The sequence below is a fragment of the Schistocerca gregaria genome, chromosome 3 (assembly GCF_023897955.1).
Source record: "Schistocerca gregaria isolate iqSchGreg1 chromosome 3, iqSchGreg1.2, whole genome shotgun sequence".
In the NCBI taxonomy this organism is placed as follows: Eukaryota; Metazoa; Arthropoda; class Insecta; order Orthoptera; family Acrididae; genus Schistocerca; species Schistocerca gregaria.
In genome coordinates this window covers 515,184,409-515,206,220 of record NC_064922.1, presented here as the reverse complement: position 1 = coordinate 515,206,220, position 21,812 = coordinate 515,184,409, and the positions used below count along the sequence as shown (strand labels likewise).

At 44.1% G+C, this 21,812-nt stretch overlaps 1 protein-coding gene across 1 annotated transcript in view; it reads right to left on the bottom strand.

The window, feature by feature from the left end:
- Positions 1–381: 381 nt before the first annotated feature.
- Positions 382–21,812, bottom strand: part of LOC126354033 (tRNA dimethylallyltransferase) — a 1,733,584-nt gene continuing 1,712,153 nt past the window's right edge. Inside the window, exon 8 of the mRNA XM_050003367.1 lies at positions 382–4,023. Coding sequence (XP_049859324.1) covers positions 3,253–4,023 — 771 coding nt within the window. The 3' untranslated portion in view covers positions 382–3,252. The remainder of the gene's footprint in view (positions 4,024–21,812) is intronic.

Here is a 21,812-nt window from a genome sequence, read left to right as displayed (position 1 = left end):
AAGGTCGTAGGTTTTCGTGGCCGGAGTCATTTTCCATAAACTTCTCCGGATGACGGACGGCGTCATGTCGCGAAACAATGCATCAACGTTTCGATCTCTACTGCAAGTGTAATCTAAGTACTTTCCCTAATGAAGGCCAGTTACAATAGTGGCCAAAACACTGATACATCATTCAACAACATAAGATGGCCTGCAATCAAAAATAATTCTATGGAAATTTATTGCATGTGTCCAGGCGAGCAATGCACAATGTGCAACGAGAGCTTTGTACTAGTAGTATGAGGATGATGACACAGTGGTATTTTGTTCTCAGGGTTAGAAGTCGTTCGCAAAGACTCAAAGGAAACATGAAATTGGTGTTTTGATTAATAACAAAAACAATGTATTTGCTGCTTCAAGTTTTATTAAAAAATACAGTCTTTGATTACAATTACAGTCTTATCTTCGTTATATCAAGTGTTTTGCTAAAAAAATAAACAGTGCAAATATATGGCTATCTTTCTCAGGTATTTCCGCCAATGGCGTGTTTTCAACGCTGGGAGCCTCACTCCATCATGAACTTTTTGGTATAATTTGTGAGATTCGTCTCAACGAAGAAAAACTGAATAAATCCTGCTTGACCTGGATGTAGGAACTTAAAACCTAAAATAGATGAATATTGTACAGCTGTATGGAAAGTAAAAGAGGTGACTGAGTCATAGAAACAGATTTGGGGCAGGTTACGCAAACCTTCATTATTACGAACAGAAATGGTTATGGGAGACAGACAAATGAGTTTACACCGTTGCACAGTTGGGGTGAAAATGTATGTGAGGTTTTTGGTCGTCTAATAGCAGGAACAGATATGCATTCGTTACGCTCAAGTGTTGTTTCTCGTTTCGCACCTAGTATTCAGCTTCAACATGACATGGTACTACGAACTGGAGGAAAGCGAAATATGACGTACGTACTCAGAGATAATAATGTTGCATTACTCATTTCATTTAAAGGTCTTCGTGACAATAGTTTGGCACTAGCTTTCATGGAGCTTTAATGGAATTAGATACTGAAATGAATATGTGTTAAATCCTTATTTGCACGGCTGTTGACAAATATGGAAATGTTTCGAAGGGGTAGCGGTGGTCAGTGGCATCATATAGTCTCATTGAGAGGAATACCAAAGCTACCGCCGAAATTAACGCTTGTATTTGACGGACGCTTAATCCAGAAGCTTAAAAGTTAGTACAGAAAATCGAATTTTGGATGGTGACGAGGAAGCGTATGTCACAGTCTCTCTTACATTGCAATTAACGTGAAATATTTCTTCCAACGCAGGAATTCAGCTGGCTGGCTGCCATTCATGGGCCAGAGCCATTTGGCGAATTGTGCCATCCGATGAACCGAAATGGGTAAAGATGTAACAGGAAATGGACAGCTTACAAGACAAGCTTACACCGAAAGGTTTTGGCGCTTGTCATCTTGCCAAGCGTTTTAGAGAAATCGATGTGCAAACTTTTACGGAGGTGATAGACGCCATTCCAAAGCGCCAGCCGTCTAGAAGCGGCATTTGCGCCGCCGATGAAGAAGGCAGGCTGTAAGTTTGTCCGCAATGCACTCGACTCTCGTCATTTTTGCTAATCTTCCACTAAACTCTGGAATCGTTACAACGAATCATATTTCTGAGGGAAACAACAATAATATTAATGATAATCACTGTGGTACAAATGGGCGAGGTACAATTATGGCACCACTGAGGCTGTCTTGGGACGTATACTTGGCTATACAAGTCAAGAATTTCCTCAAATTACTGCAGACTGCTTTTGTACTGTCGCAGGACAGGCAGAAATTTCACTCGCGAAGATTTCTTCACTTCCCCGTACTACATCAGTTGAGGGCTCCGCCACTCGTACCTATGTCCAAACAACCATGGTTTGTGTCTAAAATTAAAACAAAATTTATGTTTCAGAAAGTGGCACTCATTAACCTTGTGGTGCAGTTGTCTACTGCAGTGCACGACTGTAGTGTCGTGTCTTTGGCGTTTTTAATCAATTCTGACGCTGCAAGTGCAAGCAGTCGTCTCCATCGATACTCCCTAATGGTTCTGCGCCCTGCGTACATTTGCAGTCAGAGGAGCGGCTAAAAACGGCAAAGAAATGACATAACAGCTGTCCTCTGCAGTGGACAACTGCACCACCGTGTTAAGTGTGCAAGCCTATGCTTTTCATGCTTTTGTGACAGATCGCACACCAAGTTATGTCGGTCAATCAATAACTAAGAATAATCGTAAATGTAGTGACTTCGTTGTGATAACATTTCAATAAGTGCATGAATGACTCGATAAATAAATGTTCATTTCACCACGATTCATTATTGTATTTCGCCACGAATGTACCACTATGATCGTGATTATTATTATTATTGTTGCTTTCCGCAAAAATATTATTCGCTGTGACGACAACCATGGGAAAAAATAGAGAGACTCCAATGTAGGTCAGGCACACTTCTAGTTTGCCGCCTTAACAGGTTGCGCTAACGCCTCTGCTAGACGATTGTCGCTCTCGTTCAAAAGGCTCGTAAGACTTTGAATTTCGATTTCTCAGTAAGTGCATCGTATCTTGAGAAGTGCATCGTACTAGAGGAGTATGTGCTACACCCTCATATGCACTACAATCGTGTAAAAGAAGAGCAAAACTGGTAATGCTTTGGATGTATACTTCCCTCGTTAGGGATGGAAAAGAACGGAAAACGAAAGAAACCTGAAAAATAAATCGGTTGGGGACCTGTTTATGGGGGAAATGCAACGAAAGTTTTATTCGTTATTCTGCAATATCACTAATGTAAAAACATTATGGTGCTGAGACGAAGGCTATGACTGACCTTAAAGATTAACTAAGGTTTCGAATGAAACAACAAGTTTACTGTTTCCGGTCACTATTTATCATTTATCTGTTTCAAAAGTTTAAACCTCCATCATCAGACGGATTTACATTTGTTGGCATGACATATGCGTGTGTTGTATCATGACACATGTCACACTAACAAATGCAAATCCACCTGATGCTGAAGGTTTAAACATTTGAAACGGGTGTCGTGGATATAAATAAACAGTGACTGGTAACAGGGAACTCGTTGTTTCATTTGATGTCAATAACAGTCACTGTAAATCCTAACTTAAAATGTGCGCATTTAAAGTGAACTAAGGTTTATATGGCTAAGGAATGTGCTGTTTAAAAGGTGACAGCACACGTCAGCATTGCTCTTGTTGGTCTACATTTACTCTCGCTTTGGGCTAGTTGTACCATTAATGGCGCCTGAAAGTGGATTGCCCTCTTCGGCACATTGTGCCTGGTGCTTTGTTTCTAGGTTGGCACCACTTTTACGGTCGTCTGCAGAAGTAACAGGTTCATTTTCGTCTCCTCGATGCTGTTGTCCGCTACCGGAGCCGCTGACTGGAGCATCCTCAGTACGCAACATTTCCTCCTGCGGCTCCTCCATCGTGAAGTTTTCCATCTGCAGGTCCTGTTTCGGTACCCCTTCCTCGGGAGGATCCTCTTTCAGCTTTATTTCCTCTGGAGGGTCCTGTCCTCGCACACTCTCAGCCGGGGGGTCCTCTTTCGAAACCATCTCTTCCGGAGGGCCCGCTTTCAGCATCGTCTCTTTCGGAGGGTCCTTTTTCGGCGACGTCTCCTGTGGAGGGTCCTCTTTTGGCACAGATTCTGGGGTATCCTGGCTTGACAATCCCTCCTCTACAGTGCCCCCTTTTTGAGCTGTGGTCGGCAGCGGCGTGGGTTTCTTCTTGGCACGGCGCGCGTGCTTCTTGGAGCGCAGGTGGATTTGCCACTGGAAGGTGCCCACGAAGACGCGGTCGCAGTCTGGGCAATGGAAGGTGCCCTCCTGGTGGGCGAGCGGTGGCTCCACGGGCAGCGGGTCCTGCGGGGGCGGCAACCCGCGCAGGTGGGAGTTCACGATGGCGATGGCCGGCGCCGCCACCAGCTCCTCCCAGCGGCCCGGGTCCGTCGTGTCCACGGCGTACACAGGCGGCACCTGCAACACACGTACTGCCTCACAACACCGGCCTATCACTAAGAAATACACCAGTGTGCAAAACGTAAGAACGGAAGTAATTTTCGCTTGATGTGTTACACAGATAGGTGAAACTTGGACCGTAAAAAGAAGGAATTGCTTCAGCATAGCACAGGAGGTAACAGGGAGAAACACGAAATGAGACGAACGGAAATGACACTTTTATTCCAAGACAATAATTATACTGAAGCTACCGTGATTTACGATGGTTCCGTTGGCATTAGAAAATGGAGGACATGGTTCTGAATCGGGTATATGACCACCATGGACAGAAATGCATGCTCTGCAGCGTGCTTTCATTCTGGCCATTCGGGTCGTAAACAGATCTTGTGGTAGGGTGGCGTTGACAACTGCTGAATGGTCGTAGGTGCATGTGGACGTGCTGCGAGACATCTCCTCAACGCACCCCACACCTCCTCTATGGGATTTAAGCCACGCGGACGGGCAGGCCACTCCAATCACCAGGTATCACCTCATTCCAAGAACTTCTCCGCCTGCCTCTTTTAATGCACTCACGCATTATTATCCACAGAAATGAAGTTAAACCCGAATGTAGCCCTGAAAAGACGCATGTGGGGAAGGAGAACAGTGTCATAGTAACACTGGTAAGTGTATCGTATTCAAAGTCTTGGAGGTCATTACGCCTGTGCAACACCGTGCATTACCACGCCATAACACATGGACCCCCAGAACCACCAAGTTCGACAATATTCGTGGGTGCATTACGTGTTCCCACTTCTCGTCATGTGAGGTACATAATATACCAAGGGGAATTGTCGAACATGATCGTTTTGATGGTACAGGGGTTATGGTGAAAGGGTACTTAATGCTGTATGGACTTACTGATCTCCAAATTTTTGAACATGGCTACACTCACCAGTCAACGTTATTGTCACACTGTACTCCTTCCCCTTGAGCGTTAGTTCGGTGAATGGACTGGCCTGCTATTTCCCCCCACTTAAATCCAATAGAGCACGTCTAGGATGCGTTGGGGAGACGTATTTCAGTGTGGCCAGCAGTTATTAACAGCGCTGGTGCAGGAACGGAACGCCCTACCACAAGAAGTCTTTACCAACATGATCAGCATGAAAGAACGACGCAGGGCATGCACTGCCGTCCCAGGTGGTCACACGCCGCATTAAGAACCACGTACCGCTTTTTGTAATGTCCAGGGGACCACCACAAATCGCAGTGACTTCAGTGTAACTATTACACTACTGGCCATTAAAATTGCCACACCAAGAAGAAATGCAGATGATAAACGGGTATTCATTGTACAGATATATTATACTAAAACTGACATGTGATTACATTTTCACGCAATTTGGGTGCGTAGATCCTGAGAAATCAGTACCCAGAACAACCACCTCTGGCCGTAATAACGGCCTTGATACCCCTTGGCATTGAGTCAAACGGAACTTGGATGGGGTGTACAGGTACTGCTGCCCATGCAGCTTCAACACGATACCACAGTTCATTAAGATGGTGGTCATTAGAGACGGAGCGCAAACTCGTGTTAGGGAAGGATTGGGAAGGAAATCGGATGTGCCCTTTCAAGGGAACCATCCCGGCATTTGCCTGAAACGATTTAGGGAAATCACGGAAAACCTAAATCAAGATGGCTGGAGACGGGATTGAAACGTCGTCCTCCCGAATGCGAGTCCAGTGAGTTCATTAAGAGTAGTGACTGGCGTATTGTGACGAGCCAGTTGCTCAGCCACCATTGACCAGACGGTTTCAGTTGGTGACAGATCTGAAGAATGTGCTGGCCAGGGAAGCAGTCGAACACTTTCTATTTCCAGAAAGGCCCGTACAGGACCTGCAACATGCAGTCGTGCATTATCCTGCTGCAATAAAGAGTTTCGCAGGGATCGAATGAAGGATAGAGCCACGGGTCGTAACACATCTGAAATGTAACGTCCACTGTTCAAAGTGCCGTCAATGGGAACAAGAGGTGACCGAGACATGTAAACAAGGGCACCCCTTACCATCACGCCGGGTGATACGCCAGTATGGCGATGACGAATACACGCTTCTAATGTGCGTTCACCGTGATGTCGTCAAACACGGATGCGACCATCACGATGCTATAAACAGAACCTGGATTCATCCGAAAAAATGACTTTTTACCATTCGTGCACCCAGGTTCGTCGTCGAGTACACCATCGAAGGTGCTCCTGTCTGTGACGCAGCGTCAAGGGTAACCGCAGCCATGGTCTCCGAGCTGATAGTCCATGCTGCTACAAACGTCGTCGAACTGTTCGTGCAGATGGTTGTTGTCTTGCAAATGTCCTCATCTGTTGACTCAGGGATCGAAGCGTGGCTGCACGATCCGTTACAGTCATGCGGATAAGATGCCTGTCATCTCGACCGCTAGTGATACGAGGCCGCTGGGATCCAGCACGGCGTTCCGTATTACCCTCCTGAACCCACCGATTCCATATTCTGCTAACAGTCATTGGATCTCGACCAACGCGAGCAGCAATCGCGATAGACTACAATATGACCTTTATCAAAGTCGGAAATGCGATGGTACGCATTTCTCCTTCTTACACGAGGCATCACAACAACGTTTCACCAGGCAACGCCGGTCAACTGCTGTTTGTGTATGAGAAATCGGTTGGAAACTTTCCTCATGTCAGCACTTTGTAGGTGTCGCCACCGGCGGCAACCTTGTGTGAATGCTATGAAAAGCTAATCATTTGCATATCACAGCATCTTCTTCCTGTCGGTTAAATTTCGCGTCTGTAGCACGTCATCTTAGTGGTGTAGCAATTTTAATGGCCAGTAGTGTATCTTTGAATAAAAATGTCAGTTCAGTTGGTCTCATTGCATATTCCTTCTGTACAATACTGTACCAGTTATTGTTATGTATAGTCCTAGTTTCATCGAGCTAGCACATCATGCGGAAGTTCCTGTCGCCCTCAAGTTTTGCACGCCAGTGTACTTAGACGAATAAGATTAAGGTATTTAAAATACGAACAATAATAATTAAACCTGGTAAAAATGGGCAGTTACACACATAGAGACAGACACAGACGTCCATACACAAACACATTAAGCAAAATAACGGTACATCTTGGATATACGATGCTTTGTTTGAAAGAGTACTGTAAAAATACACAAATATTAAGGCAATTGATCAGATAAATGTAGTTGTCTAATCACGAACAAGAGGAACGAGGGTTAGTCGCCTTGAAAAAATGAATAGTCACTTTTGTATAGGGCATCAAAGTCGCAGTAGATTTCTTTCAGGAAGTCATTTTTCTGTGTAGGCTGTTCCTTTACTTTGAGATCAACATTTTATTTCGTTATTAACAATTAACTAACTACGCCCTTCCGGGCGTTATCAAACTACATCACAAGACTTGTTATGCTTAGAGCATGTTGTGATTCAAATAGCAGTGCGTGAAAAAGCAGCACGGGATGCCCTCCCTAATAATAATTACGCACAACCATGGTAGGAAGCGGCACAACTGTCATAGGTGTAAAGCCCATAAGTAAAATAAAAAAATACAGCACTTACAGGGATTTTGTTACCGTACCAGTACACATAATACAATAAAATGAGTTAGTGTAACTGCTTATCTAGAAACGCGCACACCTGAATATATGGTTGTGCTCTGACGTTTCTTTGGCTCGTATCCTACAAGGTTTTTATGACGTTGCGACGTGTTGTGTGTTTTAAGTTGTGTAGTTGATCTTGTAAGAGTTTCAATTTTTTTTATTTGACATATGGACTTTATATCCATGAACCATTGACCTTGCCGTTGGTGGAGAGGCATGCGTGCCTCAGCGATACAGATAGCCGTACCGTAGGTGCAACCACAACGGAAGGGTATCTGTTGAGAGGCCAGACAAACGTGTGGTTCCTGAAGAGGGGCAACAGCCTTTTCAGTAGTTGCAGGGGCAACAGTCTGGATGATTAACTGATCTGGCCCTGTAACACTAACCAAAAAGGCCTTGCTGCTGTGGTACAGCGAACGGCTGAAAGCAAGGGGAGAGCAGGCAGCTTTACTGTATGCTTAAATGATGATGGCGTCCTCTTGGGTAAAATATTCCGGAGGTAAAATAGTCCCCCATTCGGATCTCCGGGCGGAGACTACTCAAAAGGAAGTCGTTATCAGGAGAAAGAAAACTGGTGTTCTACGGAGCGGAGCGTGGAATGTCAGATCCCTTAATCGGGTAACTAGGTTAGAAAATTTAAAAAGGGAAATGGATAGGTTAAAGTTACATATAGTGGGAATTAGTGAAGTTCGGTGGCAGCAGGAACAAGACTTTTAGTCAGGTGAATACAGGGTTATAATACAAAATTAAAAAAGGGGGAATGCAGGAGTAGGTTTAATAATGTATAAAGAAAATAGGAGTGAGGGTAAGCTACTACAAACAGCATAGTGAACGCATTATTGTGGCCAAGATAGACACGAAGCCCAAACCTACTACAGTAGTACAAGTTTATATGACAACTAACTCCGCAGATGAAGAAGAAATTGATAAAATTATGATGAAATAAAAGAAATTGTTCAGGTAGTGAAGGGAGACGAAAATTTAATAGTCATGGGTGACTGGAGTTCGACAGTAGGAAAAGGAAGTGAGGGAAACGTAGTAGGTGAATATGGATTGGGGCTAAGAAATGAAAAAGGAAGCCGCTTGGTAGAATTTTGCACATAGCATAACTTAACCACAGCTAACACTTGGGTCAAGAATCATGAAAGAAGGTTGTATACATGGAAGAAGCCTGGAGATACTGACGGGTTTCAGATAGATTACATAATAAGACAGAGATTTAGGAACCAGGTTTGAAATTGTAAGACATTTCCAGGGGCAAACGTGGACTCTGACCACATTCTATTCGTTATGAACTGTAGATTAAAACTGAAGAAACTGCAAAAAGGTGGGAATTTAAGGGGATGAGACCTGGATAAACTGACTAAACCAGACGTTGTACAGAGTTTCAGGGAGAGCATAAGGGAACAATTGACAGGAATAGGGGAAAGAAATACTGTAGAAGAAGAATAGGTAGCTTTGAGGAATGAAATAGTGAAGACAGCAGAGGATCAAGTAGGTAAAAAGACGAGGGCTAGTAGAAATCCTTGGGTAACATCAGAGATACTAAATTTAATTGATAAAAGGAGAAAATACAAAAATGCAGTAAGTGATGCATGCAAAAAGGAATACAAACGTCTCAAAAATGAGATCGACAGGAAGTGCAAAATGGCTAAGCAGGGATGGCTAGAGGACAAATGTAAGGATGTAGAGGCTTATCTCACGAGGGGTAAGACAGATACTGCCTACAGGAAAATTAAAAAGAGACCTTAGGAGAAAAGAGAACCACTTGCATGAATATCAAGACCTAAGATGGAAGGAGTATATAGGGTTCTATCCAGGGACGATGTTCTTGAGGACAATATTATGGAAATGGAAGAGGATGTAGATGAAGATGAAATGGGAGATATGATACTGCGTGAAGAGTTTGACAGAGCACTGAAAGACCTGAGCCCAAACAAGGCCCCGGGAGTAGATAACATTCAATTAGAACTACTGACAGCCTTGGGAGAGCCAGTCCTGACAAAACACTACCATCTGGTAAGCAAGATGTATGAGACAGGCGAAATACCCTCAGACTTCAAGAGGAATATAATAATTTCAATCCCAAAGAAAGAAGGAGTTGACAGATGTGAAAATTACCGAACTATCAGTTTAATAAGTCACAGCTGCAAAATACTTACGCGAATTCTTTACAGACGAATGGAAAAACTGGTAGAATCCGACCTTGGGGAAGATCAGTTTGGATTCCGTAGAAATGTTGGAACTCGTGAGGCAATACTGACCCTACGACTTATCTTAGAAGAAAGATTAAGGAAAGGCAAACCTACGTTTCTAGCATTTGTAGACTTGGAGAAAGCTTATGACAATGTTGACTGGAATACTGTCTTTCAAATTCTGAAGATGGCAGGGCTAAAATACAGGGAGCGAAAGGCTATTTACAATTTGTACAGGAACCAGATGGCATTTATAAGAGTCGAGGGCCATGAAAGGGAAGCAGTGGTTGGGAAGGGAGTGAGACAGGATTGTAGCCTCTCCCCGATGCTATTCAAGCTGTTTATTGAGGAGGCAGTAAAGGAAACAAAAGAGAAATTCAGGGTAAGTATTAAAATCCGTGGAGAAGAAATAAAAACTTTGAGGTTCGCCGTTGACATTGTAATTCTGTCACAGACAGCAAAGGACTTGGAAGAGCAGTTGAACGGAATGGACAGTGTCTTGAAAGGAGGATATAAGATGAACATCAACAAAATCAATAGGAGGATAATGGAATGTAGTCAAATTAAGCCGGGTGATGCTGAGGGAATTAGATTAGGTAATGAGACACTTAAATAGTAAAGCAGTTTTGCTATTTGGGGAGCAAAATAACTGATGATGGTCGAAGTAGAGAGGATATAAAATGTAGACTGGCAATGGCAAGGAAAGCGTTTCTGAAGAAGAGAAATTTGTTAACGTCGAGTATTGATTTAAGTGTCAGGAAGTCGTTTCTGAGAGTATTTGTATGGAGTGCAGCTATGTATGGAAGTGAAACATGGATAATAAATAGTTTGGATAAGAAGAGAATAGAAGCTTTCGAAATGTGGTGCTACAGATGAATGCTGAAATTAAATGGGTAGATCACATAACTAATGATGAGGTACTGAATAGAACTGGGGAGAAGAGGAGTTTGTGGCACAAATTGACTAGAAGAAGGGATCGGTTGGTAGTACATGTTCTGAGGCATCACAGGATAACAAATTTAGTGCTGGAGGGCAGCGTGGAGGGTAAAAATCGTAGAGGGAGACCAAGAGATGAATACACTAAGCAGATTCAGAAGAATGTAGGCTGCAGTAGGTACTGGGAGATGAAGAAGCTTGCACAGGATAGAGTAGCATGGATAGCTGCATCAAACCAGTCTCAGGACTAAAGACCACAACAACAAACAATCTGTGATACTGATGTCTATACTTATTACTGTTGTGCTGAACTGTTATTAGGTACCCATCATGTGTTCGTTTTTGACTCTGTAACCATAACAAGTTTTCTTTGGTGCAACTTCATAAAGCCCAAGAGGGTGAAATTATTCAGTTGCTAATAATAAAAGAAACAGCTTATTTCAAGGCAGAAGAACGACCTACGTAGAAACAAGATTTGTTTGAAGACCTTGAAAACATCACCCATCAAGTTCAGATGCTCCTAAAACACGCACCACAGTATTCCGTTTTTATAAATGATCGTGTTCCATAACTGGCCGGGAAGCCCCATCTGGCGTTTTTATGCCCCTTGGTGCATTTCTATTTGTCGCCACTTTGGCAACTTCTTTGTTAGACGATATATAGGACAGATCAGCCGGAAAACTGGCTGCTGTCCCCTTGTCACGGTATCAAAAAACATCCAGTGAAAATGTTTCAGTTATATACTGTAAGGACTACACACTGGTATATCTTCTCACTGTAAGCGGAATTTGTGCACGACACGGCATGACTCTGTCCGAAGTTGCTTTAACGGGCTTTGCCTCATGTCAGTGGACGAAATGAAGGCTTCTTCGGATTGGTCACGACTTCAACGTGCATAGTTCCTAATAAACCTTCACCTTCTCGTTTCCCTCTGACGCATAGCACTGTACATCACTACTAGGTTACAGCAAGCAAGGGATGTCACACTATGTCACTGTATTTCCTCGTCAGCCTCCTTAGCTACTACTTCGGCCATTTTATTTCCCTCTATTCCGGTGCGCCCTTTTCCCAACAGAATAACGTATCCCTCCGACGTCTTTATTGACGGGTACGAAAGCCCGTACATTCTGAACTACTTTCTCATAGTTGTGTTTCGTCAATAAAGCAGCGCTGGCTCAAATGGTTCAAATGGCTCTGAGCACTATGGAACTTAACATCTATGGTTATCAGTCCTCTAGAACTTATAACTACTTTAACCTAACTAACCTAAGGACATCACACAACACCCAGCCATCACGAGGCAGAGAAAATCCCTGACCCCGCCGGGAATCGAACCCGGGCGTGGGAAGCGAGAACGCTACCGCACGACCACGAGATGCGGGCTAAAGCAGCGCTTTGAACCTTCTACAGATATTACCAACTGCACCTATCAATGTAAAGAAACGTGGATGAGAACTTAAAAACCAAAAGAAAAGAGCGACATTCATTTTTTCAATACCACACATATCTTCTGCTATGACAAGAGATAGCTTTCGAAGTTTCATTAGCCCCATTCAATTATTCTGTGACAAGATGAGTATCAACATCAGAATGTATGGTTATAACCAGAAAACGATACACTAACACAAGAAATGTTTCCGACCGACTTACCTCGGAGGGAACATGCACACGAAGCTACCACGCTAACAGCCGTAGATCGTCGACTAACCAATCTTTGAGAAACAGGTTGTTCTCCATGTTCATTACTACACTGCTTAAAAATTGTTGAGTAACAACTGACACTTGCAAGGACAACCGTCAGTTGCTACGGAACAACCGACCAGTGACAGTGAAAGGAAATGTAGAGGGTAGGACGTGTTAACTGCAGCTAAGCCTGTGTAGGAACGCTCTTTATGTATCCGGTGTTTGACGAAGGTTGTTATGAAAACGATTAGTGCGACATTGAATGTGGTACAGCAACATGTCTGCAAGACATCGTTTGAGTGCTCAAGATTGTGGACGAGCAGTTGGACGGTTCGAAGCCGGTCAAAGTGCCACTACCGTGGCCACAGTCATTTCGCGATTAAAACGATCACTGAAGCTGGAAATGTTATGCGAAAGCATTCCAGTGGTCGTATATGGATCATCACACCGCAAGAGAATCGATACTTAGCAGCCCTAGAGGCGAAAAGGAACAGACATCTCACTCCTCGGCAGATCGCTGCAGACCTTGTAACCGTTACCGGTACACATTGTGAGGGTACTGGTGTGTAGTATCTGTAAGTGGTTGCTCTTTGGAGGGCCACAATGCCCAGTGGCGCAGTGTGTCGCAAGCAGAAGCGGTTGCTGAGAGGCTGTGGAAGGTGTAGGCTGCGTGAGCCAAAGGCGGTTGCGTAGCGAAGGATTTATCTCCATGTTTAATACCAGTCGTACACAGTTTGAATAATAGTGTGTTTATGTTTATGCAGTGTGATAAAGGAATTAAATTAACTTTTGTCAGTTCTTAATGCGTCTCCATCAGTTAGTACCACACCACTGCATTTAACAATGAACGAAGTCTCGATATACACGGTCAACTACAACAAGAGGATTTTAACATAATAATCATTAATTAACCCATATATTCTCCAAAGACGAAGGGAGCTTATAACATGTATATATCGGAACCATTTCGCGGCGATTTAATCGGCTAGTTTGTAAGCTCGGATGCCTGTTAGATGCATCCCACATTCAAATACGCCATCGCCGAGGATGAGTTCATTGGTGTAGGGAGCATGCTGGTTGTGGTCGGCAACAATGGTCCAGAGCGAAGTTCTCCGACGAGTCCTGCTTCACTGTGGCAAGTGATTCTGGCCACCAGTTGGTGTGGAGAGAGAGGGGAACACATTATACACCACATAATGTTCACGAACGTCACTGGGATGGCGAAGGCGTTATTGTGTGAGCAGGCACTATGCGCAATGGGCGAAAATCGCTGCATAACTTCGCGCGAGGTACCGCTACAGCACAGTGGTATTCCCGAGAGATTTTTCTGGATCAAGTCCGTCTGTTTACGGGTGCGGTAGGTCCCGACTTTCTGTTTACGTACGGCAACGCCCTGGGATGCTCTTGGCAGACGTCTTTCTCAGCGTCCCCGAACTGTACAAAAACTGAAAACCGATATTTCTGAAGGACTCCTCAACAGTTTGGCAGCCGACATGAATAACAGATGCCAAATGAGCATTAGTTCCCAAGGGGAGCATATTGCTTTCTAAGAGTCCGATATCGATCTTTATGTTGGGGATCTAAGCTGTGTCAAACATGAACGTTATTCATGTCTGCTATCCTGCTGGCCCATGTAGTGAAATCTGCAGCATTATCGTTATAAACATACTCTATTATGTATGTACTACGTTTGATGTCGTTCGTCACTGACTGTGGTTATTCCTGTCCAACAACGTTTTTTTGCAATCATATACAACCGCTCACTTGACGAAAGGTCTGTTCCTAAAGACTGGAAAGTAGCACAGGTCACACCTATATTCAAGAAAGCAAATAGGAGTAACCCATTGAATTACAGACCCATATCACTGACCTCAATTTGCAGTAGGATTTGGGAACATATACTGTACTCGAACATTATGAATCGCCTTGAAGAAAATGACTTATTGATACATAACCAACACGGATTCAGAAAATATCGTTCTTGTGCAACACATCTAGCTCTTTATTCACATGAAGTAATGAGTGCTATTGACAAGGGATCACCGATCGATTCCATATTCCTAGATTTCCAGAAGGCTTCTGATACCGTTCCGCAAGAGCGACTATTAATCACATTCCGTGCTTATGGAGTATCGTCTCAGTTGTGTGACTGGATTCGTGCTTTCCTCTCAGAGAGGTCACAGTTTTAGTGATGGACGGTAAATCATAGAGCAGAGCAGAAGTGATATCTGGCGTTCCGCAAGATAGTGTCATAGGCCCTCTGCTCTTTCTGATTCACATAAATGATCTAGGTGATAATCTGAGCAGCCCCCTTCGATTGTTTGCGGATGACGCTGTAAGTTACCGTCTAGTAAAATCATCAGACGATCAATTCCAATTACAAAATGATCTAGAGAAAACTTCTGTATGGTGCGAAAAGCGGCAATTGGAACTGAACAAAGAAAAGTGCGAGGTCATCCACATGGGTACTAAAAGAAATCCTATAAATTTTGAGCCGGCCGCGGTGGTCTAGTGGTTCTAAGCGCGCAGTCCGGAACCGCGCGACTGCAACGGTCGCAGGTTCGAATCCTGCCTCGGGCATGGATGTGTGTGATGTCCTTAGGTTAGTTAGGTTTAAGTAGTTCTAAGTTCTAGGAGACTGATGACCACAGTAGTTAAGTCCCATAGTGCTCAGAGCCATTTGAACCATATAAATTTTGAGTATACGATAAATCGCACAAATCCAAGGGCTGTCAATTTGATTAATACCTAGGAATTACAATTACGAGCAGCTTAAATCGGAAAGACCACATAGATAATATTGTCGGGAAGGCGGAACAAAGACTGCGCTTTGTTGGCAGAACACTTAGAAGCTGAGACAAACCCACTTTCCGTCCTCTGTTGGAATACTGCTGCGCGGTGTGGGACCCTTAACAGGTAGGATTGACGGAGGACATCGAAAAAGTGCAAAGAAGGGCAGCTCGTTTCGTGTTATCGCGCAATAGGGGTGAGAGTGTTACTGATATGATACGCGAGTTGGGGTGGCAGTCACGGAAACAAAGGCGGTTTTCTTTGCGGCGAGATCTATTTACGAAATTTCAATCACCAACTTTCATTTCCGAATTCGAAAATATTTTGTTGACACCTGTCTACGTAGGGAGAAATGTTCATCAAAATAAAATAAGAGAAAGAGCTCTAACGGAAGGACTTAGGTGTTTCTTTTTCACACGAGCCATTCGAGAGTGGAATGGTAGAAAGTAGTATGCAATAGTTCGCTTAACCCTCTGTCAGGCACCTAAGTGTGAATTGCAGAGTAGCCATGTAGATTTAAATGTTCCTTTTCAACTGTTATGTAGTGTACCATAATCTCTCTATCACAGATATCATGAGGAAAGTTACCAATTATATCTCAGAATAGACTCTTCAGAAACGATACAGAATCTTTTACACAGCGCATACCACTGTACTGTCAGTAGTGGCAAAAAGGTGTGCGAACCATGAAGCTTGACCAATTTTCTTTCACAGTGCAAAGAAGGCGATCACTTCCTGGTATTAGCTTGACCTATCGGAAACCACGGCTTACTGAAAGGAGTCTCATTCACCGGAAGAATCACTGAGCAACTAAAAATTCACCAATACGTAGGCAGCATAGCAGTGAGTCAGTCATGCAGTACAGGTGACTGACTTCACTTTCTATCGGCCGATTACCGAATGCTGAGTCGTGCTGTCGCTGAGCACGCCTCTCTGCGGATCACTGAATCCACGTTCGCACGCTTGTAAAGTGACGACTCATGTTGCCTGTACTGTAAACTTGTCTGAGATTTTACATTCCACTGCCTGAAGAGTCTTCAACGAGCTCTGCACATTAACTTTTGCGAATACTGTATCACTCAGATCCTGTGGCCCAATGAGTCGATACGGCCAGGATACATAGAACTAGCATACTGTGGCCCAATGAGTCCTTATTGCCAGGATACACAGAAGTAGCGGAAACAGTGATTAATACTGCAAAGAAATATTAGCTAATAGTCTCAGTAACGTGCCGGCCCGAGTGGCCGAGCTGTTGTAGGCGCTACAGTCTGGAACCGCGCGACCGCTACGGTCGCAGGTTCGAATCCTGCCTCGGGCATGGATGTGTGTGATGTCCTTAGGTTAGTCAGGTTTGAGTAGTTCTAAGTTCTAGGGGGCTCATGACCTCAGAAGTTAAGTCCCATAGTGCTCAGAGCCATTTGAACCACTTTGAACCCAGTAACGCTTCAGTGTACAACGTTAAAGGCTGCTATTACAGTTGGTTCAATCACTGAATGCTGTCAAAACAAGTGGAATACACCGAGGTGACAAAAGTCCTGGGATACCTCCTAATATCGTATCGGACCTCCTTTTGCATAGTGCAGCAACTTTACGTTGCATGGCCTCGACAAGTCGTTGGAACTCTCTGCAGAAATATTGGAAAGTGTTGCCGGCGCAGGACTCTGTTCACGAACTCATCTCTCGATTATGTTCCATACTATGTTGACGTTACTGTAGGCCAATTGCGTCCCTCCATGCCTGCGGCCTCCCCAAAGGCGATGGCATCTTCCATCAGAACAATTCTCTGTATGACAAGGCCATAAACATGCTTCAGTGGTTCCTGGAGCATGACAGTGAACTCGCACTGGTGTCTGGTCCATTAACTTAGCTTGATCTGAATCCAATGAACACATCTGGGACGCCATCAGACGCCAGCTCTACGCCCACAAACTACCAGTCCGTAAACTGCGCGACCTGTGCGCAGACGTCTGGTGTCACATACCACGGAAGACCTGCTCCAGACTTACATTAAATGTATTGACAACCGAGAATAAGGACAACTATGAGCTGTAAAATGGAACGACAACGGTGAAAATTTGTGCCGGACGGGGACTCGAACACTATTTTCCGCTTATCGCGAGCGGTCGCCTTACCATTTGGCTATCCGTGCACGACTCAAGGCCAAACCGAAACTTCTGTATGCCGTCAACCATGCGTCTACGATCTGTACTCGTACATCCATTATGGCTGTTCTGTAATCAGAATGACACAGGCACTGCAATATCGTACCCCAGAATTGTCGAATCCAGACCTCGCAGAGTCGCTGCTGTACTGCATTTCGAAGGGGGACCAACAAGCAGCTAATCACGTGATCAAACTGTATTGGTTCATCATTATAGGTTTTCATTGTAAACTTGTTACTGTATTTGCAGTTATTGGAATCCATATTTTCACATAATACTTCACTTTCGTCTTGCTGGTAAACAGAAGTCATGTTGCGAGATATAACTATAAAATTTTGTCCTGTGTCGTAAGGGGACTGGAATGCTATAACCTCTGTAATTTCAATGTGGCTATTAAGTGGTTGCTCATTCATATGCAGTTACTACTGAAATGAGAGATACAAAAATTTAAACAATATTTTCTTGAATGCTTTAGTAGAAGGAATGCTACTATCTGTTACAACTTCACGAAGCATTTGTGTAGAAAATTTGAACTTGTTTTGTTGTTCAAACAATATTAAGAGTTTTCTTTATTTTTATTTTTAGTTTGATGGTGAGAGATGTTTGCTGCCAATGGAAATGGACATGGAAATGCCGTGTGGCTAGGGCCTCTTGTCGGGTAGACCGATCGCCTGGTGCAAGTCTTTCGAGTTGACGTCACTTTGGTGACTTGAGTGTCGATGGGGATGAAAGGATCATAAGGACATCACAACACCCAGTACCTGAGCAGACAAAATCTCCGACCCAGCTGGGAATCGCACCCCGGCCGTTACGTATGACATTCCGTCGCGCTGACCACTCAGCTGTCAGGGCGTACTTTGCTGCCAATATAAAGACAGGAAGCGACACCTTGTATCACCGTCTTGATCTTTAGAAAAAAAGAAATGGTGAATATCAAATAATGATTGGTGTAGTAGTGTCTTAAATGCTTTTCTAGGAGTCAAGAAATACTGCCCTGATCGATGTTGTTACATTTCTTTTCCTGGCCACTCATCTGTGCTAGCCCTGAACATGTCATTCCCCAGCCGGTCAAGTGTGCTAGCCCTGAATATATCATTTCACGTGGGGTAGCCCTGTTTGCTATTGTAGTCACCTTGGTCAGTTTTGCAGGGGGGGAGGGAGGGGGGGGGGGTTGGTCAGCTGGCAGACGACTGACAGGTCTCCCCTAATCCTCCTAAATGATGGCGTTCCGAGATGACTATGCTGATTTTAAGGGCAAGTGATTTCCCAATGACGGACAGTGTGATACAACATTCGGTGAGAAAACTGAAAGTTTTGACAGGTAGTAGCACTTTACACAAGCTCTACTATTACGAGCAGGAAATGGCCAGTGAAAATGTCTACAGTCTGATCGTGATTCTCATTCGCTGAAAGACCTAATTACGTTGAGTGATTGGGAGCTTGCAAATCGGCGAGTCTGTTGGTAACCCTCGTGGGTGGTAGAATTCGTGTGTCCTCTGGGGCGGAGGTGGTGTTTTGGTAGTGCACTTTAAAGGTCGCAAGAAGATGATCTTTTCTCATTAATCGAATTATTTCTTGCAATATGAACATTAAGAAGTAAAAAACGGAGTTCCTGAAAGTAGGCGAGGGTTTTAATTACAGTCATTCCGATTTTCTGGGCGCGTGGTGCCGTTTAGCGAGTGTGCACACGCTCAGCAGGTAGAAACGTAAAACTGGATTGTCGTGTCATGTAGCTATCTGGTCAGTGCTGTTAAGCGAACGGGATGGACTTGGAGAGGTTATCATTGAACCCAATAAATTATATTCGTTTTTGTGAAAATTTGATGCTGTGTTTTTGTGTGACTTTGTCCTGTACTTGCATCGAATTGTATTTCTGTTTTGCTATGTGGAAGTTGCTAGAACCATGTTTGAGGTGCTGTGTGAACTGAAATCAGTGCACATACAATATCTGATCAAAATTATCCATACAGCTATTATTGGATATTAGTATGGGGTGTGTTCACTCTTCACGTTTAAGACGGTTTGAAAGCTGATTGGGACAATTTAGCGAGGTGTCTCAATGTCTATGGAGGAATGGAAGCCCATTCTTTCTCAAGAGCCCGAACCAGAGAAGGTAGTGCTGTTTATGTCTTGAGCGAAGTTGACGTTCTAACTTATTTCAAAGGCATTCAACTGCGTACAGGCAACGACTCCGGGCAGACCAGACCATTTCAGGAATGTCTCACAGATGCTGCTTTAGGACAGGATGCATTGTCATGCAGATACAATTACAGTCTCCAGCCTGTTCCTCTGCTGTACACAGTAAAATGTATTCGCATCGTTCCGCATTTAGCGTGCTCTTAACCACATTGAGGAGATCGCACCCTAACCACGAAAGTCATTCGCATACCGTAACACCGCCTTCTCTGTATTTCACTGTTAGTACTACACATGATGGAAGGTAACATTCTCCAGGCATTCGCCAAACCGAAACACTTCAATCGGATTGCCGCACGGTACAGCGTGATGCAGCCTTACAAAGGTTGAAACGTCTGTGAGGATTTTTTACTCAGATGTCGTCAAAACAATAGTTCACGTTCAGTGTCACTGAGCTGTCCTGTCCGATCCATTCTCCTGTTACTGTTTCTCTACCGACAACACAATAATCCCTTCCCACATTCTATTACACTTGTGGGACCACTCTCGAGACATCCTGTGGTTAGCCGGCCGCGGTGGCCGTGCGGTTCTGGCGCTGCAGTCCGGAACCGCGGGACTGCTACGGTCGCAGGTTCGAATCCTGTCTCGGGCATGGGTGTGTGTGATGTCCTTATGTTAGTTAGGTTTAATTAGTTCTAAGTTCTAGGGGACTTATGACCTAAGATGTTGAGTCCCATAGTGCTCAGAGCCATTTGAACCATCCTGTGGTTAACTCTGCATTACGTAGGGATGTCCAGATACTGGACGGCTATAGGCAAAAATCTACATCTACATCAACATTTATACTCCGTAAGCCACCCAACGGTATGTGGCGGAGGGCACTTTACGTGCCACTGTCATTACCTCCCTTTCCTGTTCCAGTCGCGTATGGTTCGCGGGAAGAACAACTGTCTGAAAGCCTCCGTGCGCGCTCTAATCTCTCTAATTTTACATTCGTGATCTCCTCGGAAGATATAAGTAGGGGGAAGCAATATATTCGATACCTCATACAGAAACGCACCCTCTCGAAACCTGGCGAGCAAGCTACACCGCAATGCAGAGCGCCTCTCTTGCAGAGTCTGCCACTTGAGTTTGTTAAACATCTCCGTAACGCTATCACGGTTACCATATAAACCTGTGACGAAACACGCCGCTCTTCTTTTGATCTTCTCTATCTCCTCCGTCAACCCGATCTGGTACGGATCCCACACTGATGAGCAATACTCAAGTATAGGTCGAACGAGTGTTTTGTAAGCCATCTCATTTGTTGATGGCCTACATTTTCTAAGGACTCTCACAATGAATCTCAACCTGGTTCCCGCCTTACCAACAATTAATTTTATATGATCATTCCACTTCAAATCGTTCCGCTCGCATACTCCCAGATATTTTACAGAGCTAACTGTTTGTTCCGCTATCATATAACCATAGAATAAAGGATCCTTCTTTCTATGTATTCGCAATACATTACATTTGTCTATGTTAAGGGTCAGTTGCCACTCCCTGCACCAAGTGCCTATCCGCTGCAGATCTTCCTGCATTTCGCTACAATTTTCTAATGCTGCAACTTCTCTGTATACTACAGCATCATTCGCGAAAAGCCGCATGGAACTTGCGACACTATCTACTACGTCATTTATATACATTGTGAAAAGCAATGGTTCCATAACACTCCCCTGTGGCACGACAGAGGTTACTTTAACGTCTGTAGACGTCTCTCCATTGATAACAACATGCTGTGTTCTGTTTGCTTAAAACTCTTCAATCCAGCCACACAGCCACAAATAGTTCAAATGGCTCTGAGCACTATGTGACTTAACATCTGAGGTCATCAGTCCCCTAGAACTTAGAACTAATTAAACCTAAGTAACCTAAGGAGATCACACAAATCCATGTCCGAGGCACGATTCGAACCTGCGACCGTATCGGTCGCGCGGATACAGACTGAAGTGCCTAGAACCGCTCGTCCACTCTGACCGGACGGCTATAGGCCTTTAATTAGTGATAAAGTAGTAGTGGTTAGTGTAACTCTGTCTCAATGGTCAAGGCAGGATAGCAAACCCTTATATACCCGGTGGTTATAATTAAATTGATGGTGTTCCGAATGCTGCAATTTGAGCTCAATACCTTGCAGGGGCTGAAACATCATGGGTGTGTTCATTAATTGATGCGCTCGCAGAATATGCTGAAACAAATAATAGTTTCATTTTCTGCCAGAAGGTCAAAATATGGCACTATAAGC